This window comes from Pseudoliparis swirei, chromosome 18 (genome assembly GCF_029220125.1).
Source record: "Pseudoliparis swirei isolate HS2019 ecotype Mariana Trench chromosome 18, NWPU_hadal_v1, whole genome shotgun sequence".
Classification (NCBI taxonomy): domain Eukaryota; kingdom Metazoa; phylum Chordata; class Actinopteri; order Perciformes; family Liparidae; genus Pseudoliparis; species Pseudoliparis swirei.
Window position 1 is genome coordinate 12,520,077 of NC_079405.1, and position 25,683 is coordinate 12,545,759.

The 25,683-nt window shown below is 41.0% G+C and overlaps 4 protein-coding genes across 5 annotated transcripts; all 4 read right to left on the bottom strand.

Moving 5' to 3' along the window:
- Window positions 1-361: 361 nt before the first annotated feature.
- On the bottom strand, window positions 362-3,962 carry tusc2a (tumor suppressor 2, mitochondrial calcium regulator a). The gene is made up of 3 exons (XM_056436770.1): window positions 1,826-3,962; window positions 1,180-1,300; window positions 362-1,087 (listed from the first exon to the last, which is right to left on the bottom strand). Exons 1-3 carry the CDS (start codon window positions 1,972-1,974, stop codon window positions 1,004-1,006), a joined length of 354 nt encoding a protein of 117 aa, XP_056292745.1. The 5' UTR covers window positions 1,975-3,962; the 3' UTR covers window positions 362-1,003.
- On the bottom strand, window positions 2,963-14,528 carry LOC130207954 (ras association domain-containing protein 1-like). 2 transcript variants are annotated; one of them, XM_056436760.1, is made up of 7 exons: window positions 14,229-14,528; window positions 12,783-13,137; window positions 10,938-11,062; window positions 5,113-5,217; window positions 4,737-5,022; window positions 4,527-4,642; window positions 2,963-4,129 (listed from the first exon to the last, which is right to left on the bottom strand). In XM_056436760.1, exons 2-7 carry the CDS (start codon window positions 13,102-13,104, stop codon window positions 3,983-3,985), a joined length of 1,101 nt encoding a protein of 366 aa, XP_056292735.1. In that variant the 5' UTR covers window positions 13,105-13,137; window positions 14,229-14,528; the 3' UTR covers window positions 2,963-3,982. The 2 variants fall into 2 exon arrangements, with proteins under 2 accessions (XP_056292735.1, XP_056292736.1); XM_056436761.1 differs by lacking the exons at window positions 10,938-11,062; window positions 12,783-13,137; window positions 14,229-14,528 and adding an exon at window positions 7,342-7,830.
- A 401-nt stretch (window positions 14,529-14,929) lies between these two features.
- Window positions 14,930-20,852, bottom strand: zmynd10 (zinc finger, MYND-type containing 10). Its single transcript, XM_056436754.1, is given in 12 exon segments — window positions 14,930-15,328; window positions 17,526-17,651; window positions 17,732-17,853; window positions 17,931-18,056; window positions 18,465-18,637; window positions 18,736-18,830; window positions 18,946-19,196; window positions 19,375-19,428; window positions 19,514-19,567; window positions 19,569-19,631; window positions 19,819-19,927; window positions 20,755-20,852. Coding segments are annotated over 12 exon segments (1,362 nt in total). The 5' UTR covers window positions 20,844-20,852; the 3' UTR covers window positions 14,930-15,228.
- Window positions 20,853-21,731: 879 nt separating this feature from the next.
- Window positions 21,732-25,653, bottom strand: nprl2 (NPR2 like, GATOR1 complex subunit). Its single transcript, XM_056436759.1, has 11 exons — window positions 24,939-25,653; window positions 24,448-24,539; window positions 24,155-24,323; window positions 23,921-24,029; window positions 23,605-23,741; window positions 23,216-23,313; window positions 22,991-23,027; window positions 22,616-22,709; window positions 22,410-22,527; window positions 22,163-22,305; window positions 21,732-22,078 (listed from the first exon to the last, which is right to left on the bottom strand). The coding sequence occupies exons 1-11, from the start codon at window positions 25,017-25,019 to the stop codon at window positions 22,011-22,013; spliced, it is 1,146 nt and encodes a 381-aa protein (XP_056292734.1). The 5' UTR covers window positions 25,020-25,653; the 3' UTR covers window positions 21,732-22,010.
- Between the last annotated feature and the right edge of the window lie 30 nt (window positions 25,654-25,683).

Genomic DNA, 25,683 nt, shown 5'->3' on the forward strand with positions numbered 1-25,683 from the left:
AAGTTATTGTGCAGAGCAGTGAGTTTTCTAAAACTGCGGCTCTTTGTGTAGTTGGCAACCGTTACTTCTTTTGTGAAAATGGTTTGAAATTGATACAACTTTCATATTTGTGCATTAAATATGAATGTAAACCGGGAAACAGGTTGTGTGGGTCTGCTCAAAGGTAACAAAATATACCTGCCAGCAACTGTAAATCACTCTAATAAACACATTTTACCTGGTTTGTTCAATCCAAGAGTGGTTTACATTTTCTAATCGAACTTTTGTAAAGAAAGGAAATATGCTTTCCCTTCCTAAGATGTAAACAAAATTATAGTGTTATTTTACATATCTCAATATTAATAAGAGACAATAGCCAACATAATAGAAAAGGTATTGAGTCCAGATCCATTTATTCAAGTATTTCCAACTAAGAAATCTTATATTATTTACAGTACATTATGTTCACTAGTGCAGGTCTGAGCTCCGGTTACTGAGACAGTCTCAGACGTGACAATACAGAACATGACCATATATATATATATATATAATACATTTCACAATCCTTCAATATTCTACCCTGTAACTAAATCTTACGTCCCGGTCTCAAACACACTCAATCAAACAAACCTAAGTGCACACATGTACACACAAAGACAGACACAGTTTCACTCTACGTGTCACAGAAGGCATAAACCGTTAACGCCTTTTCACATCAAGGAGAAATACAACTTAATTTGATGTATTCTCAAAGACTGCTTACATATCAGCTGGGTAGCGGACACACAACCTGGACCAACGCTATTTCTGTGAATATCAAAATATGGATTTTTTTGAACAGGGCACCCTCTGACCAAAGTTGAATTCAAATGTATAACATTTCATTCAGTATATCAGTTTTATACGACAGTTTGAATCTTCCTTTTGCTCTCCGGACCACGGCTGCAGTCTTGACTTTGATGCTTTGACCCTGGGACAAAAAGTTGCTCTGGGAAGAGGACCAGTTGCTGCACTTCATAGTAGATCAGTCCTGCACAACTTTTACCACCTCACAGAGGACCACGGGGAAATCTACATGTATACAGGGGTGGTCAAGCTTCACAATTCCCTAGAAAATAAATACATACATATTAAAATCAACAAATCATTCGGAACATCCTTCATTTAGATCAGCATGGTCGAAATGTGGCTCTCGCTCACCTGTGGGATCAGATTTTTCTGAATCCTCTTCAACTTGGACTTTTTTCTTCCGTTTTTTGTCACCACCGTCTCTTCGTAGAACTCATGGGCCAGGTCGCCGTCCTCGTCGTAGTACAAAGAACTGCCAATACAGTAAGTCAACATCAGTCTAAAACCACAAGTCAGGAGATGGAAAATTGCTCAGTTTAACCTAAAAACTAACACCATCTTATATTTTCTCACATACCTCTAAGCTAAGTTTAATGTGGAGAGGTTTTGAGATACTGACCTTTACAACTAGCAGTTGTAGCTGTTACTATACAATGTCAAGTATTTTACAAATGTATTGTATCGTTTTGTGTTCTTAGTTGTGCTCTGCTGTTGACTGTTTTTAATTGCCCTGCTCAGGATGAATAAAGTTGATACGTTTAACAGCTCTGCCTCTGACTAAAACTCAGTATCATCCACTATTTCTATCTGAGGCGTCCAGGTTAAGTAGGGTTTAGGGTGCCGACCATGAATCCCAGTGTCCCCAGTTCCATCCACCATGAGACCGATATTTTAACGTCAAACCACAAAACATGTTTTACTTTTTTTGTATTCAGGAAAATAAGTTGTGATTTGGGTGAAGCAAACTTTTACCATTTTCCAATCATGTATTATTTACCTCCTCCTGGTAAAAACAAACGGTGTGGCATTTCTGGAACCTTTGAGGCGAGCCACAGACTGCTCGCTTCCATCACTGGCTGAATCCCCTCCGACGCCATTGCCTGAGAAAGGCCAGACACCTTTGGCTTTGGACCCACTTCCTCCCATTCTCAGAGATAATACATAGTTAGTCTCCAATTAATGTTTTCAATCTGGTTGGTGGCCAGACGCTCTCACTTCCTTATCAAAGCCAGGATCTGAGAAGAAAAACACACACACATCAGACTTGACTGCCTGGTATTCAGGTAGTCGTGTGGTCACTAACTCAGCTGCCTGTTGTAACACACTGTTTATAATTGAGCAAGTGACGTGTGACACGGAGAACATAATATATTGATGAATGGCTCGTACACTACTACTTAATGCACAGCTATTATCAATATGATACTTGATAAAGTATGAATCGATTCACTCAACGAGGCTATGTCGGAGCTAACGTTACATTGTCACCGTTCCCTGACGCTAGCTTCACATGAAGTTAGCGCACTATAAGACTACCGAACCTTGAACGCGAGCTAATCTGGTTCTTAACGTTATTTACATTGCCATGTTAGAGTATAACATCAACCGTCCGTTTTTCCTTAATGCAAAGAACATGTCTCATAAAGCAAAAGCTGAGTATTGGGCCAGTGTAGCTAACAACACGTAAGCTAGCTGAAGCTAACGCACATTTAGGCGAGTTAGCCGGTTAACTTCCGCCGCTGACGCAGGTTAGCTCCAGCAGCTCCGCGTCAACCAGCCGAAGCAGCGACGCCTCCCAGACAAACACGAAATAATTCGGGCCCTATACTGACAAACGCGGTTTAGGTTTTTCTACCCATTATCTTACCTTATAATACAGAATTAAATCGTCATGTGCTTTCATAACTTTTATCCCCGGCTACGTAAAGCTAGCGTTAGCTTGTTTTGGTCCTTAGGATGGCGATCAGCTGATCGGACACAAGCGGGACCGACAGCGAGAGGACGTCATTGTGCTTTCTACTGTGAGACGGTCATCTGAATGATGGTCACATGCATTCAATTCTATGGGGTTCGGGTTTTGTTTACATCTACAGGGCATATTTAAACTTTTGTGATATCCAAGAAATACAGAAACTTATTTGAACTGGGGAATTATTTACTTAACGTGCATATTTGTCACATTTTGAATTGTAGTTTCAACATGTAAAACGTGTAAAGCCGGATACAATGATAGTGGAGTGAAGAACTATAGACAAATACTTTCTGAAAAAAGGACAGAAAAAAACAAAGATATGAAGGAAAGACAAACAGCTTTCAGTGAAACACATGTATACCAATATTCATCCAAGGTTCCAGTCAACCAGTGACACTGCACTCTCTGACATTCATAGTTGCATACAAATGTCCATACATCAGTCAAATTCACAATTTGACCGTAAAATAATAAATAGAGTTGCACCCATCAGGGGTGTCGAGAGGACACGGCAGATTTTTGACTCGGTCAAATGAAAATCCAAATACTCTTCAGCCAATAATGTGTATTTAACTTTCTAATATGCTAAAATAATGTCAATGTGGAAGTTATGGGTTTTCATGGTTAGGTTGTTCAAAGACCAGATTAGGTTCCTCCAAATTTGGCACTAATGTCATGATTGGACATTTTACCAAATTTGTAATCTGGAAAAATAAAAAGCAATTCTACTTCCAGATGTGTAATTATCAGCTCAATTACAACATGGGGTTTAACTTTAGCACTGCATCTACAAATGTATATTAATCACATTTTTAAACCCAAAAAATGCAGCAACAAATAACTCCCTGACATTTTCTTCAAAGTTAAAGTGACACAGCTGAGGTACATTACTGGATAAAACCACTGCCTCATCTGCCAGTGTCGTTTCTCTCAACTCAATCTCTCAGGCACATCAGACTCTCCAGGTGTACGGCACTTCTCATCTCTTGCATCATTTCACACGCACATTCGCGCTAGCTCTCTCTCTCTCATCGTCTTGCGCCCTGTCTCACTCTCTCGTTCACCCAAGAGGCGTTTAGAGTTGTATTATCTGGGATCTTCGGATGCAGCGGTGACTGGTCATCTTCAGGAGATTGTCCAGCCAAGACGTGCACGTTTAACCCGCCCGAGCGCGGAGTCGTCTCAGCCGGGGGTCGAGCCAGCCAGAGCCTCCTGCATCTTAGTACGGGCCAGAGCGTAGCGCCGCACTATCTGCTTGACGTGCTCCTCCTCTTCACGCTGCAGCATGCGCTGGAAGTTCTTCAACTCGGGCATGGAGAAGGCATGCCACTGCAAGAACATAAAAAAATAATAAGTAGTGTCTAAACCAGTGGTTCTCAACTGTTTTCCAGTGATGTAATATTTACCCCCGAACCAGTGCAAATTATTTTTGGTTGAAAAAAAGATGTAATGGACAGCGCTGTGCCACTTTAATGTCTGATTTAATATAGAATATATACAATTCAGTTTATAAACTGAAACTTCTATTTGATTGGATATTTCTTAAATAACTATTTTAAAGGATTTTTTAATGGATGCCAATTTTAAATAAATAAAAAATGTTGATCTCACATGCCCCCTGGAGTGGCTTCACGTACCACCAGGGGTACAAGTAGCCCCATTTGAGAACCACTGGTAAACTCAACACATGCCCTGTCCCATATTCTGAAATTCATGTTTCACTCACATTGACTTCTCCAGTTTCATTCTCTTTCAGAACAAAGCTGAGGACTTTCTCATTGGGCCCAGAACACAGACGAAGGCGCAAGGGACTCTCATCGTCAGACACCTTGCGAACATAAACTGAAAGAGCAGGGGGAAAAAACTCAAGTTGCACATTTTGGTTTAAAAACACTGCAGAAGGTCAATGTGTAAACATAACGAAGTGGAGTGATACCTTGGTCATGACGCTCGCTACGCTCAAACAGGGCAAACTTGGCAGGATTGTCAATCACAGTAAACTTTTTCAACAAAACCTCGATGACCTCTCGAGCAGAAGTGCGTGAGCTGATATGCAGATGCTTGGATGCATCCTTTGGCAGGTAGAAAGAGGTGCGACGCTTAACGCCGCTGGCCTTCCTCCGTCCAGCATCTTGAACCCCTTTCTTCGGAGGTGGAACTGACACAGGACGGGCCAACTTGAACTGCACTTTTATAAAGCCAGTGTAGGAGCCATCCTTGTTCTGTTGAGTAAAGTAAAAAATGTTTCACTGAATGAAAAACCCTGTCGCTTTAAAAAATGCATGCATTTGTAGTCAATCATCACTACTCACCATGTTCATGAACAGATTGCTGTTGATTTGAGCGTTGTATTCCTTCACCTTCTGCTGAGTATCTACAGTTGTCAACTCTTGCTTTACCCATTTAATGTGTTCATCCTGGAGGGCACAGTGAGGAGTTACAGTGTTAAACCACCAGGTGGCAGGGCTCATCTCCAAACCACAAATATGGCCAGAGGAAAGCCACTGGTACACGAATGAACACCGGATACAGTTTAGTTGTGCATTACGTCCTTAAAACATGTCATGTTTTGTAACAATTACAAGCATTGTGTCCAACTTACACTTTTGTACCAATCCCAAACACATAAAAGATGTGTTGAAGACCCTCTTGAGTGAGGATTGGACTTTTAAAAAGGGGAAAGATCTTGTTTACAAATACTGCTGTTGTATTAAAACATTGTATGTCTCAAAATAAGTTTTTAGGAATCGAGAAAGGTTGAAGAAGGTTTGACACTATCATGTAAAAGCAACAATGGCGTGATCCCACATTTGATTGAAATAAGTTCCTCTTCCAAAACTAATATTGTCCAGAGGAAGATTACAAAAAGGCAAACTTTGGTAAAGCTGTTGTGAATTGACTTCCTGTTCGGCCAACGGTATTTCTAGCAGAGCACCAGTTGCATCAGCCTCAACTTCCTGACAACGCAGCAAAGGGTGAAAACGATGATGTCAGTTCTAGCCAATCCTGTCCGACTGCTCCGACTCCTCGGCCTAGAGGAAGGAGGGCTAGAGGAAGGAGGGCTATGTGCAACTTGCAGCTGTTAGTAATGAGTGCAGACAAACGGTTCTGCATCGCATTCTTCAACTTGGTAATCATGTATAAATAGCCTCCCCTCTCCGGCTTTCCCAAGTGGGAGAGACAAAGCCCTCCTGTGTTTCAGAGACACATCCTGTGAAGTCAGCTGCCTCATCAACCGCACTATCACAGTCATGTTTCAGTCATGCACATTTGGCTTTCACCATCTGCATGACCATCATCTCAGTTAGGGCTTTTCCTGAGTGAACTGACCAATAGGTATTTCCTGTATAACATTTTTATAACAGAACTTCGACGCAGCAATAATTTATTTTCCACACTGTGCTCCATCTCATTCCTTGAAGTTCATAGGATAAAATCAATATTCAGTATCTGTGGACGCTGCATTGACACAAACGCAGATTTCTCCGTTATTACAAACAAGCACTACTGCTTGAGTTTCTGTTACCCTCAAAATATTGTGAAAGTGTATCCAACTATACCGTGCCTTTCTATATTATTATGGATTGTCTGATGAAAAACAAACCGGGCAAAGTTGCAAGCTGTAAATGAGCTGGGTAGCTTATAAATCAACGTCAGCAGAACAAGATCAACAGTGGCAATACTCATGCAGATTGCAGACTCAAGTGCATATAACTAGTAAATTAATCAATATGTGGGCCAGGTTGAGGAACAACATGTGCAACAGCAGCATTTCAACAGGTCCACCAAAGGAGTGTCATATCAAAAACAGAGTTGACAGTGTCAACATGAATAAAAATGGCTTCTGCACAGAGACACAAAAGGATAAATATCACAGATTTTTCCAATAAACATCTGTTTTACAATAAAGAAAGCCGAAAGCTGAGTGGGCGTGGGTGACTCAAGGAAAAGAAAAAAATAACAAATCCAAAACAACACATGAATCATCTGTGATTGAGAAATAAGTACGAGAACCTTGAATAGTCAATGAATGGTGGGCGTTAGGCTGGAAACTTGAGAAGCCGGTGTGCGTCACAAAACATGACATTTGAGTTGTTCTCTGCAAGAGTTCAACTGTGGGTGTGCTTTGACACAATTATAAAGATGCACAACTGGATTGCGACTATTCCACCAGTACTGACAAGCCTTTTAATATAGGTTCTCAATCCATTGTCTATTATAAGTCTCAAGTCTTACTCAAAACTGGAAGAACCAAAGCTCCACCCTTAACCGGTAAACTCACTTGGCAAGCATCATCTCTGCTGGATTGCCCTTAAACAACAAACAATTGCATTTAACTCCTAAACACATAAATAATATACCCAATGTAGGCAGAAAAACGGTCAAAAAAAGAGAAGACTCCTCAAATAGCGCGACAGAAAAGTTAGCTAAGACGAACCACCACGTCACCATATTTGTGTTCTCACTTCTCCTTTTTACACTGACGACAGGACCTTTTATTTTTACTCTAACTTAACGAGTTTTTGGAGTTTACATCTCACCTTCTTTACGTCAGCATTAACGTTATCTTTCCCGGTTTGGGGGAAGAACGACGTCCGGGCGGTGAAGTACTGCTCGAACTCGGAGTCGGACTCCTCCTCGCTGCAGTAGCCGCTGCTGGTGGAGCTGCCCCAGGTCATCTCGAAGGAGAGAGTTTTCTCCGAGCTGCTAGCCGCGTTTGTCATGCTGACTACCGGTAAAGCCTTTTAGCACTAAAGTCAACAGCCGGAACTTAAGATATGAAGACTGAAAGTGTGAAATTAACTTACACTAAGTTCTCTCAAAACAAAAACCGAGCGATACTGAAGCCTGACTGAAATGTTCTGAATAACGGTGAACTAATCTCTCTAGGACGAAGTATCTCTGTTACGCCTTGATAACAACTGTCTAATCGAACAAATACTACTATCTTTTCGTCTTCTTCTAACTTCAACCCGGCCACGTTTCCACTGTACAAACTCAGTCTGTGTGAAACAGGATGCGTTCAGGCACCCGCCCTAGCTGCCTCGCTTCCTTCCCCTCGCCGAGGCCCCACCCAGGTCCGTTAAGCCGGGTTTGGAAAATACACAACCCACCGAAGCCGGTCACGATTGGACAGCGAGGGGAAATGCCAACGACCTCATCCCCCTCCTCCCCCTTCCTTTTGCCGCCTCTCCCACGGTTGATCCCCCCGCTGAGTGTGTCATGTGATAAGAGGTCGGCCTCGTCCCACAGTCTATGGTCTGGTCACACGCGGCCAGAGACAGCGTGTAAACCTTTTTATTCTTCAATGTACGAGCTGCATGTAAATATGTTGAATTTATAAGCCCCAGACATAAAACCTAGAGTGTAGACGGCCAAGCTCGCTGACATTTTAGTGGTAGAAACCATGTTTTCTCTCGGGAAAAGAGGGAGACAACCCCAAATCCCCCTAAATGTCACCATATGCAAACAAGATCACTTAATTGATATGGATGTTTTGCTTTCAGTTTTACATGTTGACATTAAATCGATAATATTCTATTTTATTGATAGACATTAAATCGATCAATAGAAAACTAGGATCAGATTTCCATACAACCAGGGAACTAAAGGAAGAGAAAGGCAAACAATAAAACATAATTAAGCCTCAGAGGCCGAGATGTCCTAACTTTCAGTGCCAAGTAGTGTTTAAACTGAATTCTCAGAATGCAACTCATCAGGATCCTTCATTATGCTACCTTCAAGTGGTACTTGAGTTATTGTAAAATTACTCCAGCTCCCAAGTTCCAATTGTGACTGAAAACTAGTTATCTCTTTTGGAGTTTTGGACAGTTGGTCAGGGGGGCAAAAGAGCAGTGAATTTAACACACTTGTTTTTGTGCCACCACAATTATCCTGTTAATAAAAATGAATTCCACTGAATGAGATAAACAGATTTTAACTTCGGGAAAAAGACAGCTCTGGTATCAGATCAGTACTCAACAGAAAATAAGTTTTTGTGTGTTAGTGTGTTTCAAGTTGTACATTTCAGCTGAAAAAAAACCCTACGAATCCCTATTTTTCAGTATGCTGCAACATGAACTCCTTTTTAACCATCAGGCAAACCAATACTATAATTTGACTAAAGATGACTAAAGACTCTGTACTGAGAAAAGGCAGATAAGTTGATCAAATTGTCTTTCATTTCTGCATTTAAAGCTATAACTTCGAGACGGATAAACAATCAATTTTGTTCCTTTGTTCATCTGGAACAGTTTGCCATTTTAATTGGTTCAAGTAATAACACAGAGAACATAAACACTAAAGGCATGTGTCCAACTGGTGGAGACATTTGTAAACTATCCTCAGTGTTATTCTCACATGCTGAGGAGTTGGTCATATCTTTTTAGACACTAGCACAAGCACTGGCCAACTTGTATGGCAGGAACTACTTTGGAGCCTCCTCGTGTGAAGTTAGGAGTTCACATATTGTCATGTCTCGTCGGTTATGTTAAGTTTTAGGTTTTAGTCCTGTTTTCCATGTCCGCTTTTATTTTGTAGTAACTGTCCTCTCTCGTTTCATAAACTTTATTTCCTGCCCCGGTGTTTCCTCGTTAATGTGATTGCCTGTTCCACCCCTGATTGTGTCCACCTGTTCCCCATTTCCTCATGTATTTTAAGCCTGTGTCTACCTGTGTCTTGTGTCAGATCGTCTAGTCTAAGTAATTGTTGTTCATGTTAGTGTAGTCTTTTGTCCTGGTTTGCAGTTTCCAGCATAGTTGTGATTTTGTTTATACTTTGACCAAGTCTTTTTCCCAGCATAGCTGTAATTTTCTGTTTGATCTAAACCCAATCTTAGTTTCCTGCTCAGCACCAACTTTAAGTTGTACTTTGTTTTTTTGCAATTTTTTTATGTTTAAATAAACCCTTTTGATTGCCCTGAACTTTGGAGTCGTGCTCTTGGGTCCTGTTTTTGAGTCGTGACACATATGTGGACTGCTCCGCCCAGAAACTGTCCTGCCGTTCTCACATTAAACTCTGATTGAACCATCTCTGATTTTGTGGTACGGTATTCATTGCAGATGTTTTAGGTCATAGGAGGACGAACACAGGTGTTTTTTAATGACATCAATTCTGTCTCTGGTACTTCGCATGCTGACTCCCTGGCACTGCTTTCTGGTCCACACAACTGTAACGGAGCCATGACCAATGGTCTGTTAGTTCCACCTGTACTTTCTCCTGCGTTGTCAAGTGAAAACGTCTGAGTAAAAGGCCTGTGCACACAAAAACCCAAGCACCAAGACAATATCTAGCAATGGCATCATACTGTTCATACTGTGCTGAAGTTTTTACATTCCAGACATCCTTTAATAAGCAACATGTGTTGAATAGAGAGGGAATAAACCCCCTGTTACCAAGAGACCAAACCCAGCTGCCTTGAACGACTATGGGCCTGTAGCCTTGACTCCCCTCTTTATGAATAACAATGTGGCAGAGAAAAGCCCAGTGTGGAGTCTTCTAGTAAGATTTAAGAGCCGTTAAGACATAACTTTATCTCTCTGTTTATCTGAAAAGAGTATGGTACAATGTTTTTGGCACTTGTTATGCCCCTATAATAAACAAAGCAAAGGCACAACTAAAACATGTAACTCTACTATTAAAGTGAAACATTTTATGGTACATGGTAAAGGAGAATCATGCAAAAAAAGCCTGTTGTTGAGTATGTTTTCTTAAATGTATACCACAGTCGGGGGGGAACAGCTTTCTCAGGGACTGATGTTTCACTGCAGCCCTTAAATAAACTGAACCAGATCGTGCAAAAGATGTTACCTGTCCCGTTTTGTGTTCCTCAGCAATAACAAACTTCCCCAATTTGCAGTAAGTGGAACTGGATTGACGCTGTGTCTTTATATCCATGTAAAATGGTTCCCATTTTTGACCTTGAAACATTTTGTGTTGTTCCTTAAAAGCAGTCCAGCAGACGTATCAGGTAGCGCGTAATGTAACATGCAAAGCAGCGGCTGGTTGTCTCATTTTTAATGGTAACCATAACATTATGGCGACAACTTCTTGATGTTGTGATCTTTGATTGAGAGCATGGCTGCGTAACCAGAGAATACCAGGCCAGTCATAATGCCAAATACAAAAGGTCCTTTACCACATTGGTGTCTGTCTCTATGGTGTGCTCCACTACAAATGTGTGGTCAGCCGCAGAGCCTCTGTCCCAGCTGCAGTCCAACTGGATCAGAGCCCGACAGCGGTAGTGGCACGTGAATCTACAATCTGTAAGTGTAGAAAGTCACAGGTTTATACACACACACACACACACACACACACTGCCAAACACATACATTGTCTGCAGTTAGCATGCATGTGATAGTATTGGAGAGAATCGTTCTCAAGGGGGGGCTGCACGGTGGTGTCGTGGCTCATAGCACAGTCACTTTACAGCAAGAGGGGTCAGCCTTTGATCTCCGATCCTAGGCGGTCGTATTGTGTGGAGTTTACATGTTCTCCCTGTGGCAGGGTGGGTTCCCTCTGGGTTCTTCAGCTTCCTCCCACAGTCCAAAGACATGCAGCTCCGGTTAATTGAAGACTTTAAATTGCCCGTAGGTGTGTATGTGAATGGTGGTATGTTTCTATATGTGCCCTGCGATAAACTGGCGACCTGTCCAGGGTGAACCCTGCCTTCACCAAATGTCGGCTTGCATCGGCTCCAGTGACTCCGCAACCCTAAATAGAATAGGCAGTTTGGATAATTGGGTGGAATGGAAAGTTCTTTATGTGAGATCCTCTGGCCATTTCTGGTTATTGCAGTACCTTTACGTTTGATTTCCCATGCATTTCTGTTGGCATGGTTGTAGATGTGTACATTAAAATGTGTGTTTATTATTGAGGTTGTGGTTAAAGGTGGTTGTGGTGGCTGGGGCATGATTACGCTCAGCTGTGGAGGTGTGTGGGGGAGTGGCTCATGGAACAAGTGCCAGGAAGAGGCCTAATTGGCCTCAGCTGTAGGGAATCAGGGTGATTGACTCTTTCTCCTATATCAGCACTTTTACTTGAAGGGGCCCCACGTTGGGCTCCGGTCACAATCCCTGGGTTTTTTCCCCAAACACCAAGGAATGAGCACACTTGTTGTCATGTTTGGCAAGATACTTTAGTTGTCGCTCTGCCCTGCCAGTCTCAATCTCCCTTGCATCTAATATAGAGAGAGAGACAATCACCATACAGCTGAGGCCAATTAGGCCTCTTCCCGGCACCTGTTCCCTGAGCCACTCCCACACACACCTCCACAGCTGAGCGTAATCACGCCACAGTGGTGTTATACTGGACAACATGATGAGAGGTATCTATTTGTTCCTTTTTCATTTTTATACATACGGAGGCAGAATATTAGAAATACCACTAAATATATAATGCAGCTCAGTTCTACAGCACCTTTATAAACTATGACCTCAATTATAAACATACTATATCATTAAAATTACACATTACTGTTCATGGCACTAACAACTGAGCATTATATACACATCATAAAGGTATACTTTATGGTGGAACAGTTATATTGGGTGGCATTAAACAAACAAAATGTCAGATGACTGATCTTCTATCAAATTCTAGCAAAGAAAAATGATATTTTGTTGCTTTTTATTTTTCTTATGTTATGATCACTGATGCATTGCAACTAGGTGTGAGTATTTACATATTTGAAGTGGAAAACAAATCTATGTTCAAAACAGTTCCACTTATGAATGTAAAACTTCTATATTTGTGTCACTCTTTCTTTGTGACTTAACTGCGGTTTAATATTTAGATCACTGTCAGAAAGTGTTTTCCTTCCTGCACACTTAATGCTTTACATAAACCACAGCTAGATTTCAGTGTGTTTCAGTTGATGAACATTTTTCCCTGTTTGAGCCATTTTCCTCCTCAGTCGTGCTATAACTTCTGCTCCTGTAAATCACACATGCACGCACCTATGTGCACAAACCACTATACTCACTGACACACCGCAGGCTCTGCTTGTACAGGCCCCAGATGAAGTCTCCACACAGGTCACACCATGTGGGCTGAGCGTGGCTGCAGGGCTGGAAGTCGTGTCCCTCGCCCTTCTCCTCGGGGAGCTGGGGGTCCTGGGTGCTGCTCAGGACTCTGATGATCCCTGCCCGGCTCAGAAGGTCTGGCACCTTCCCCGGGCTGATCCTCAGGGCGTTGGCTCTCTCCAGGCGTGGAGGTGAGCAGGGCGAATGTGCGCTCTCGATCAACTCTATCTGCTCTCTGTCCGACCTCAGGTCACGGAGCTCGATGAACTCGCCCCAAGACATTGTGTCATTCAGAGCCGGCTGCCTCCATTGTCACTGTCGGACAGAAAAACACACGATAACACACTGGGACGACATTTCAAAGCCTGAAACAATGTGATCATGACATTATAAGATTATATTTCAATTTAAGATCTATTTAAATCAAAACTTGAGACTGCTTCATCGCACTGAAAACTAAAGGATCATTATTGTGAATAATCCTTGTTCTCAGATCTCTATTCAAAAAATGAAAACTAAATATCAACAATTTCCTGATCGATAAGGATTAAATAAAAATATATTCATGTAGCAAAGCCCCAATATAAAAAGATTCAACTACAAGTACAAATACTATTAACAATGTTACCCAACTAAAAGTACAACGGTATAGTGGTTAAATGTAGCCTACTTGTATTCACGTTTTATATTATTGGATTATGATTGCTGATGGTTCAAGATGTAAACAGCATGTTAATGTTAAAGCCTGTCAAGGTGGAGACCGTTTTGATTTAAACAAATGTATACTGTTAGGCAGATTGTTTTGTATCAATAAACCATATTTTATAAACCAATCTTATTCTGTACAGATGTCAAATAAATGCAGTAAAAAGTACAATATTTCACTTTTGTCATGTATTATAGGCTAAACTTAGTAGCATATAATGGAAATAACCAAGTAAACTGTACTTACGTAACGTTACATTGCAAAGGGTACATGTATTTCGTTACATAAGAGTATCCTTTTATACTATGTTTGTTTAGTTTAGGCTGTTTTCAAACAGCAGATTTCAGACATTTTATGAACATACTCTTTTCTATACGCTGGTTTAGTAACCACATTTTGAAAATGACTACTTAGTTTATTATACATAATATTGGCTTCCTCCATATGAAACAAGGTAACTAATATGTTTCTATTACAGTCATAAGTAAAGCCGCGCATGAAAGTAACCAGCCTGTAAACCAAACTACTTTAACATGTTAATGTATCAGATGACTTCTCTGCGCCTTAAACACGAGTTAAGTCATTCCTTCCAGTAAAACAATTATGAGTGCTCGGACTATGAAAACTAAAAAGTTTAGTTCCGAACAACAGGCGTGCTAAATGAAGTCTGTAACTTCAGAGTAAATCTTCTGTAGTTTACCAACACAGTGGAGAGAAACCGTCTCGCAGCTGCCGCTTTGTCTCCAAACGTCCTCCATCCGAGGAGAAAAAACTTTACGCAGAAAAACTCCGGGGGCTTCCGAGTAACGGAGGAGCGCGTCGGCGGCTACATCTCTGGAAAGAATCTCATCGCAGGCCGGCCGGTCACCGCGGCGACGCAGCGCCAACTTGTCCCCGTAACCTCAACGTGTCCCGGTAACGTCAACTTGTCCCGGTCGCGTCAACTTGTCCCGGTAACGTCAGCGGCACCGCGGAATCCGAGCGCCTCTCAAGATACGGAGCATCTCTCGTTTTGTCAGACTGTGTTGGAGAAGGAAGCAGCTTATCGTGCAACAGTAAGATGATCATGAGCTGCAGCCACATCCGGAATGCTTTCACATAGGGGGTGCTTCTGAGTCCAGAGGCAGCTGTCTCTGTGATGGATATGCGTTTCATTCACACCACTGAACTTCGAAGGAAGATGAGCCTCTAGTTCAAGGGGAAGTGTGGCTCCTCTTCTTGCTTAACACTGAAGGTTGGATTTCTGACTTGCTGTCAGTAAAAAGAAAAATCAAGATTGGCTTTAGCCGTATATTTATTTCTAGTTTAAAATATAAATACAATGGTGAGGCTATAAATAGGTGACTCCAACGGTACTGGTCACATTCTTAATAACAATGGGCAAGAAGACAGGAAGAGAGAGTCATTCAAGTCTTTTATTTGTTGCCGTTGTGTAATGAAGAAGGTCAATTTTCCTCAACTTTGTTGAATGAGAGTAAATATGAAAAGGGAAGCACTTTTTTTAATCAAAGACACACAAAAACAATATACCATAAGGTTATTGAACAAACAAAACAAAACAAAAAGGAACAACACAATTATGTAACTGAGAACATGTTAAAATAACGATTTAAAATGTATAGGAATCCAAATTTGGATTGTGCCCATGCAGATCTGTTCCTCCCATCTGTTCTGCTGACTGCTTCCACAGTATCTCGGTGTCAGCAGTTCTCCAGCAGGTCCCTCTGGATCTTCTCTGTGACCTCAGCATAGAGCTGACAGGCTCTCTTGTGTTTGGACCAGTGCCTCACCTGACATTCTCTGTGAAAAACAAACAAGACCAACAAGACACAGAAACACAACACACATTAAAGTAAAATTCAAGCATGTCTTAAAGACATAAAAACATGGATGACCTGCAACTTCGTGATGTTAAACTCAGACAAAACCGAAGTAATTTTAATCGGAGCCCTACAGAAGAGAATTATCTCACATGTGGATTCTGTAGACGGCATTGCCCTGGCATCCAACACCACTAAAAGATCTCTGGCGTCTTCTTTGATCGGACTTGGTTCTTAACCAACTCGTAAATCAAAAAAACCAAATTCATCATTCATCATAATATTTCAAAAATCAATTTCAAAATCAGGCAAATCTTGTGAAAAAAAATGCAGAAAATTGATTCCTTTCGCTTCTGCTACTGGACTTATTTAACTCAACTTCAGGCTGCTCTCTGCTCTCCTAATCTTAATCCAGTTGATCCAGAATGCTTTCAGCTGCAGCTTCCTGCTAAAACTGAAAAACTCAACACACTCTGCAACTGCTCTGCACCAGCTCCCAGTAAAATCAGAATCACTCAATCCTTTTCTCTCTTTAACCTACAAAGCCTTTGATATGATCCATCATATTAAATAGCTTGTCGCATTATGCCCCATAGACTAGAGAGCTACTACTACTAAATGGGACTTTTTAGTCTAGAGAGAAAGAAGTTAAAAATTTTAAGAGCTTTTCTTATCAAGCTCCTTTATGGAACCAGTCTCCAATTTTCAGTCCGGAGGCAGACAAGAGTCCTCTCTTAAGAAGTTCAGTTTAAGACCTTCCTCTTTGACAGAGCTTATAGTTGAATCAGGTCTGAAGCCTGATATGGTGGCTTTATGCTGCTATATGCTATAGGCTTATAGCCGACGGATGCACTGAGTACCCTGCTTTTTTCTCCTCCTTAAGGATGAATTTTCATCTTTCTCTCTCTCGTCATGCTTTCTCCTCTTCTCTTTTCTCCCTGAAGTTCTCTTCTTTCTCCCACTTTCGACTTCAGATAGCATCCTCATGCCTGATGGATCGTCTGGGTGTTCCGTCAAATTCCTGCTCATGACTACTGTCCTGTGCCTCCTGCTCTCGCCTCCTCCTCCTCCCACCTCGCCTCTGCCCTCCCGATGGATCGCCCATCATGGAATCGTGCTATACATATATTCATACACTCTGAATATCTATACATATTCATATCTATTGTCTCTGTCATTAACATAACCTGTGATTGTAAAATCTGTCCTTCTGTACCTCCTGTTGTCCATCCTCTCTGTCCTTCTGTCTCCCCCTTTTCCCCCCTTTTTTTTTTTTTTTCCTTATCCTGGTTCCCCTTTTTTTTTTCCTGTGGGGGTTGTTGGGGGCAGGGATGTCTATGTAGCAGGATTGTAAGTAATTTTGACAAATTTAATTAATAAAATTGTAAATTACACACATTAAGGGTCTGATACAACAATCCGTTTATTAGGATATTCAGTATCACAGGAAAGTATTTCTAATGCTCATGGATCAGATGTATTTTTATATCTGATGTAGAAACACAGACACAGATATATAAAGCCATCCATCCATTTTATGGATAGTTGCCGTGGCAGCAGGCTGAGCAAGTTAATCCATATGTCCCTCTACCTAGTCAAGGTCCTCTAGCTCCTGGGTGGTTCAAGCCATCTCAGATATGTTATCCCTCAAGCATGTTTTGGGTCTGACCCAGGGAGGCATCCTCATGAGAGCCCTAAACTACTTCAGCTCCTGTCAGCCGGAGCGAGCAGCAGTTTTACTCTGATCTCTTCCAGGATGTCGGGGGAGAAAACTCATCCCCCAAAAGCTTGTGATCGTAGGTGAGGTTTGGGAAATACTTCAACCACTAAATCCCAAGCTTTTCCCTCAGGCTCAGCTGCCTCTTCACGACAGTCTGGCAGATCGGGCTAACTTACTTCTTGTGGCAGCGTGGTGTGGTTAAGTGCAGCTGCAGAGTGGATGGAGTGGGTGGGTGGTTTAGGGAACAGTGCCGGGATGAGGTCTAATCGCCATCAGCTGGTGGGGATGGTTAATCAGCCCCAGCTGTGGTTAATCTGTGTGTGTGTGTGTATCTCTTCCCTATAAAGAGCAGTAGGAACCGAGACACAGGAAGAGGAGCTTGAGGCTTGTTGCCGCCTCTATGTTCAGGTCGAGACTCACAGGATAACAGAGAAAAGCTGTGACTCTTCTGTCTTACCTGTGGCAGTACCATTCTCCCTGACACTGAGAGCATTTCTTTGCTGCCTCTTTCCCACAGAATCCACACTTTGGCTTCTCGGGGAGTAAGCTCTCCATCACATCCACATTGTACACCTGGTTCAACCTGGTAAAACCATCACAATAATACTCACACAGATGTTGGATTGAGCTCTTTGCATCTCAGACTTGTGTTTTCAGCATTACCTCTTCGCCTGCAGCTCCAGTTCACTTTCAGATGGGCTGAAAGTTTCTTTGACTTGATACTTTGCGATTGCCTTCCACTTCCCAGAATTCTCTCTCACAATGTAGTTCCATATTTCTGGGATCTATACATAAAGCAAAGCTGAGGGTAAATGCAAAAAGGACTAGTTACACATATGTGTGTGGATGTGTGAGTGTGTACCTGTTCCAAAAGCAGTTCTTTTTTTGGAGGGGCGGGGTCTGTAATGGCGAGATAGGCCAGGAAACGCTGCAACTCCAGTAGGTTTGGCAGCTGATCAACCAAAACCTCTGTCATGAAACGTCGAAGCTGTGGCATATGAACGATAAACCCGCAAATAATCCTCAGTAACAAAAACAAGTCAACTTCATCAGAACTTATACAATGAGTTACGCAGAATGCATAAGAAAAGAAACGCCACGAAGAGAGGATGCACAAGGCTCTCTGGTTAAATAATCAATGCAACAGGAAGAGGATACAAAAGCGTATAATAGGAGGAAACATCTTAGCCAAAACAACCCCTTGGAAACTGAATCTGTGTTTTAACACTTCCTCAACTTCAGTTTACAGCTAACATACAGTAGCCACTTAGATTTTGGAGGAGCAATTGATTGATACATTTTAAAAACATTGATTAAGTAAAATACAGAACGTGGAGAACATAAAGGAATGATGAAAAGCAGTCAGTCAACACGCAACATTGAATTTTCAGTATACCTTTAGAAGCTGGTTCTTGTTGTAATTGTTAAATTCATATTTCCTTTGGCAGTTTTCCTTCAGCAGCAGATTGTAAAGGGAAATCCAGACCTGACCATCTAGTTTTGTCATCGTTAAATGGTTCTCGACAGAAATCGTCTGCCATCTGCCATTGATGTACTTTTCTACCTCACCTACAGTAAGAGACAGAGAGCGTACCATCAAATGAAGGGTCACGTATTAGCCAATATTCACACAAGGACACATTTGATATGCCAGCGGTGTGATCTACCGTCTTTACAGCGACTCCAAGGACAGCAGTCAATCAACTGAACCAGCACGCAAGGCATGTTATGGATGCACATCATGCGATTGATGACACTAACACTGTAAAAGAAAAACAAGTCATTCTGTTAGGTGAAAATAATGGTACATTATTAAAATAATAACAGAAAGCTAACTGTGATCTTCTGATCCCCAAGCCTTGTTGGTGCTGCGGTACCTCTCGGTGTGATCAGTGATGAAGCGCAGCACAGAGACTGCCTTCAGGGAGATTTCAAATTCCCGTGCAGCACACTGCATCTGTAACTCTGTCATCACGTCAGTGGAGGATACGACTGCTGTCCCTTTCGGGCTGTGTTGGTCATGAGTCGTCGCGGTTGCCCCGGTCGCTTTGCCGACCAGCAGGGTGAGCTTGCGGTGGCAGTAATCCACCAAGTCAAGGACAGCGTCACCAGCCGCCTCACAGGAATCCTGCACAAAACACAACCTTTTTCAACATGTCCCATTAAGCTTAAGTTATAACAATATTTACACAGAGAAAGAGAGAGAGTATGAACTGCCTGACCGCATGGTTGTCATGCTTTAACACATTTAAAAATATGATGCGGATCAATATCATTTGGAGCTATGTATTTGTGCACACACTAACCTTGTGATACATTATCGTTTCAAGCAGGTTCATGATCGAGGCTTCATGGTGGATCTGAGGTGGATACATTAAAGTACACACAAAATCAGTTGGGAGCGCTGCAAACTGATTATCATTTTACACCTCATTTGACACTCACCACCATGTAAAGACTGAATGTGTTCTTGGGATTAAAGTCCTCCAGCTGACATAAAATTGGGAAACACTTTATGCTTCCAGATTTCGACAAGGATCATTTCATGGACCAGAACAGGTATCTAGAAAGGGGGAAGGAAAAAAAGATACTGCAGATTAAACTTTTGTTGTGTGTTCATTGAGATATCATATGCAATTCTAAGCAATAGAAACAATCAGCAAACTTGTTTCAAGAGACTTCTTATTAGATTTTTGCAGGGCTTCACTAAATTTCACTGACATTTTAAAATCACGAGAGGGAGCAGTCACCTTTACATGTGACACCAGGAGCTCCTGAACATACTCATCTTGCATGGCAGAAGCGTTCAGTATTGCTTGCATGTTAAGTTTCTCGATGTGCCCATGTTGTCTGAACCACCTGGTAACACACAAAGAAAACAATCATTTAAAAAGCACAGGTTATGAACAGCTACTTTTGTATGAACCATGCAGACAGGTTTCCTGTGACATGTCTGCTAACTATCCAATAGAGTAAAGGCATCCTTTAGTTTCTATGCAGCTCATATGTCTGCTCCAACTCAACTATTAATTAATATCTGGCTGGGCCATGTCTTTCAAATATGATGTAAAACACTTTGAATTGACTTGCTGAAAGGTGCTTTAGTAATAAAGTTGCTTCACCTTTTGATAATATTCTGGAAACTACAGTCCAAATGATGTAACTTACATACATCACGTGACCAAAAGAGCTTGTGTTGAAAGGACAGTTACTTTTAGACATTTCTTTATTCTACGACTACCACTCAACAGTACTCATAAAGTCTAAGCAAAAGAGTTTTACACGGAGAACATGAGGAAATGAAGAAAACAATTATAAAATATACTGACTAATTTGAGTGTTTTAAGGTTCTGACTGGACATGGATGTGTTTGTGATGAACTGAGCAGACAGTCCATGCATCTCTGTTAGGAGTATTTCTTTACATTTTAAGATGTATAGCCTACTAATACTGTGATGTGAGTACTTCTGTGTGTTGTTTTTTTAATGTCCCGAGATACTTTCAACCTTCCAGTTCCTACTATTGAATACAACGTTAACTTCCACGCCTTGTTTTGGTTTGGTCAGCTCCTGCTGCAGTGACCTTCACCCTCCTCCTGGCTGGACTAGCCAGGTCACTGAGTTCAGGTAGCTCGCGTAGCATGTGAGCTAACGTTACTTTAGTGCACGTTAGCGGGCTCCTCCTACCTCTCAGAGCCGACTTCCTTGAGAGAGAAAGTTTCCAGACTTTGAACAAACCCCTCCGCTTCGACGGGTATAATTACAGACGTGTCCATTTCGTTGTAGCTAACTACTCAACACATAATGTTACAAGTTGTCGCTTCAGTAAAGTTGGTTTGGAGTCGGGAAACTAGGTTGTCATGGTGAATATTCCAAACGAACCCAGGCCAAAGCGCACTTCCTCCCTACAGCCGGAAGGGGGCGCTGCCTCTCAAAGTATGGAAATGTCTTAAATCCCGAGAGAGGGATAATGCATTGTAAAATATGGAAAGGTATACAATCACCAGAGAGGGGCGGTGCATGTTATAGTATGAAAAGGTCGAAAATCACCGACAGTTTCAAGTAGTTTCAAAAGCCAGAGCTGTAGTGCCACACTGTAAAAAAACACAATGCCAACAAAGTATTAATATTAAAATAAATGTAAAGTTCCAAGCACCGTGGCTAAGTTAATAATCGTCTCCAAGTTCCTTTATAGAACAAATGCTACTTTTTTTCTGAAAGCCATTCCTGAATTTACTTGAGTTGTAGTTTCTTCAAACTGTCCTTTATTTTCTAGGATTTTAATCACCATTTTTGTTTCATCTGCTTTACTTTAGACCTGACATTTCTTGCTGCCTTTGTGAAGCAGATTGTAACATGGTCTAAAGATTATCATGATCAATATTAAAATGTAAAAGTACTGTGCAAGTAACATTTAACAGCTGCTTATATATTTGTTATGCAAACATTTGATCGTAAAGCAACCTGGCAACTATGGCTTTCAAATAAATGTAGTGGTGTCTAAAGTCAAATGTCTTTGGAATTTAAGACTTTAAAATATACAAGTACAAATGCATTTTAATTCTAGAAGTTACAAAAACAGATATTGATGTTTCTTATTGTAGTTAGAAAAATATTATATTTCAGTCTGATAACATGAGATCTTCTGAATCTACTTCTGTATCAATCTGGGGCTCAATTTTTAATGGTTACAAAATGACAGAAAATGAAAAATTCTTGATTTGTATGCACTGTGATTTAGGACACATTGTTAATTGATAATCTCTTTTATTAATCAAATATTCTCTTTTGTACAATATCAATGAATAGAACCGTCCTCTTGACCGAAACAGAATGTGAATTCTTCAAAAGGAGACTTGTAAAAACAAAAACACACTAATTTAACAAAAAGGCATCGTTGGGTGAGGCATCTCTATATCTTTCAGTCCGTTTAAAGATGCATGTCACTTCCAGCACACCACGATGTTGGGATCATTTTCCAAACGTTCGTCCAGCTCCTGATAACTGATCCCTGTCAAGTTACAACACATACTGTAAGCAGACTTGTTTGCGAACACAAGTGTTATTCTTACTCAACAAACAGAGAGAAACCCGCCTGTTTTGCAGCAGATCTCGTCATAACTATGACAACCGGTAAAGAGTCGAGGCAACCTGCTCCTCTCATCGCGGATCACCTTCACCGGATATTTTTGTAGCCGTCGAATAAGAGACTTCATCAGGCCAAATTGGATCAGCTTCCTGAAAAGCAACACATGACATACAAGTAAATAAAGGTCACTCTGACCTAACTCTTCAACAGTCATTAAATATTTTCAGAAACTGATAAGGTGATTGACGTCGACCTCTCGTCAACCCTTTGAAGCTGCTGCGAGTAGCGAGAACAAAGGTCTCGGACTGTGGTTCCTGGACTCAGACCACAGTACAGCTGGAACACATCTCTCAGACTCGCACGCTTCTGACCTGAAAGACAATCAAACAATGAATGGCTCAAAAGAAGAAATTATAAAAAACACTCATGTAATGTTTGACCATCATGCTCCTTATTTACCTTGCTTGGTGACATAGTTGAGGCACTCCACCTGAATGGACTTATCATCGATGATGCTCTGGACTTTCGGTGTGGTGCAATACACATTAGAGTACTGAAAGGAGGTAAAAGACAATCACCAAACTTAAACGCTCAAATTGTTACGAAAAAGAATTAGGCTGCTTTTAGGGAAAACATTTAAATATTAAAAGATTGTATAATAATATTATTTAAAAATGTTAATACTTTTAAATAGATATGAGCGTTGACGTATCAAATGAAAGATGTCGATGAAGTCCCAAGTCTTTTAAATAAAATATTAGGACTTTCCTCTTAATATTTAGATTGTTCTCTCAAAATCACAGTGGCTTAATATCAAAAGTAGTACCGCCATACCTGAAATATTGACACCAAGGTCACAACACCGTAATACCTGTGGAGGAAAAGGAGGATTTTTAGCATCTTTTTCGTTTTGTTTGGCAATAAGTCTTGCCGCACGCACGCGTTGGTAGAATCAACCCTCAGGCTCACTGTACACAGAAAACAATGGATGAGGGTGTTTTGAAGCACATTAGTCGCCGCTGGTGTGTGTTGCCCTTTCTCTCTCTGCAATGTACTTACAGAAGATTCTGCACCGCAATGCGAACTAGATTCAGCTCTACGTCCGCTTCAGCAGAGATTTTCTGGATGTGTCTAAATCCATCAATACAATGCAGGATCTGCAGTAAACAAGAAGTTGAACATTATTGCCTTGTACTAAACACTATGGCCGGAATTGTTCGATTAATATGATTCATGTAAACTACTTTAAACCAGCAATTACAAAATTGTTGTGCTGTTAAATGGCACCAATGACTCATTTTCATTGATAAAATATTGGATGTGAAACAAGTGTACACTTCATGTACTGCTGATAACTGGCCTTTAATAACTAATCTTTCTCCTCTTCCTAGAATTTTGGCACATCTTATCTTATCACAACGTCCCTTGATACGTGCCAAAAGGCCTACCTGTTGAGTGGTGAGATCCCACTGAGATTTGATAAAATGGTCTTTGCACTGGGTGAACACGGGCACATCATACTCCTGAACAATTGGGGGGTCCTTTCGCAGCTGGATCAGCTTTAGGTGTATGGTGTTTGACTCATCTAAAAACAAACACAGAACAGAAAAGGAAACGAGAAAAAAATTAATATTTACAATTCAGCTTGGCAACAAGTAATACTTACTTGAATATTAGTGCTCAATTCAGCTTGTATTTTAAAGAGATAGATGTTTTTTAGCCAAAGATAAAACTTGAATATACATAGTAAAATACAAAATATACCTATGGGTAAGGTACAGGCTCCTGTGGCATTAAGTTCTTCTAACAAGGTCGACATAATGGGTAAAAGTTTCTGCTTGCTCTCCTCATTGGATATAAAGCCACTCTCCAGCTGCAACACAACAAGACAAACAGATTTAAGATCATTTCTGAGATTTCTTATTATTGCAAACTATGCAAACGCCAATCAGAGCAATTAAGTCACAAGCACAATTATGAAAATGTATAATCCACAACCTCCAGAGTTGTGAGGTACCCGGACAACTTCTTGACAATGGGCTCAAGGGCACAGGTGTTGGTTTGGGCGTCACAAACAAGGCCAAGGTTAAACAGGAGGGCATTTCTGCTGTACTTTTTGTTTTCGATGCACACAGGACACCCAATTAACTTTTTTCCCATGGCAGTGCTAAAATAGATGAAAAGAGCAAATAGGATAGTTTGGTAGTGCAAAGAGCAACACAGGCACAAATGCACAGCTCAAGGGCAAGGAACAATTAATTGTTGCAAGGAGAAAGAAGCATTATACATACACCGTTATCAATTTGTTTTGCAGTTCTGGCTTGGTGATGATATAAACTTGAACTGTGTCAAATAGCTCTCGTGAAATGTATTCCTCTGGGACCTATCATGAGGGGACAAAGAGGACACTGTCTGACATAATGCATTCTATATACAAGCTTTAGGAAGATGATGCACTTTTCAATCCCAGACAATACCACACAAATATGTAGAGGGGCCTGCTAAAATCAAATATTATCATTTGTATTCCCTTAAACAAGTAGTCAAAACACTATTTACTGAAACTTTTGGCAACTTCGGATACTATTTCCTAAAAGCGTTCCACATAATTATCAAAATGAGAAACAGCATATTTAACGTACTTGTAATTTCTGGCCACAACTTTACTGTCATAGGGTTTTTTAAGCTATGTTGGTAATTGCTATGGTAATTAATAACACAGTTGTGGTCATGTTTCTTACCTTTCACCTTGTTAAAAATATAGTCTTTGCATTAAACTCACCTGATATGTTATCTTGGGACCCAAGGTGGGGTGAAACTCACTGAAAAATATACACTCTATTCGAGAGGTCATGCCCATCATATACCTTGTTGTCAGGGCAACCTTACTGCAAATAATATATACAATTTTCAGTTGAACAAATGTTAACCAGTCTCAGATGACAGCGTCCTGTGTGAGGCTGCCTGCTAGTTAGCAGCTGAAGCTAGCTGCTAGCTTCTCGTTGTAACGTTGAAAAACCAGCCTGTGACCTCATGTGAAATACATGTAGCTGTTCTCACGTCTAGGCAACGTCTGGACTAATGTGTTATCACTGTACTTTGACAAGAATGCTGTCAACCTAGTCGCAAACTATCCACCAACTCTTCAGTCTCGACACATTAATGCACACTCCACTTTGAGGCACAACAATACCGATATATTCACGAGCTCCTCGTTATTTACTAATGCAGACAACGGAAGTCGTAGCTAAATATTCCGCGGACAGTCAAGGACGTGTCTATGTTTTAAACAAACACAAATAATAAGCACAATCTATTTGTTTCGACATATTTGCTGTATCTGTATCTGTTAGTTTCATTATTATGTGGGCAGAGTATATTACATATTATATGTTATCCACTTAAGTTCGAGGTTTAAATATTGACTACCAGTTGCAAACAGATATTTACAATCAGTTGTTCTCATATATATGATCTCAGCATAAGAAATCTACAAACGTTCCAAGTCTCAGCGATTGTCACCCCTT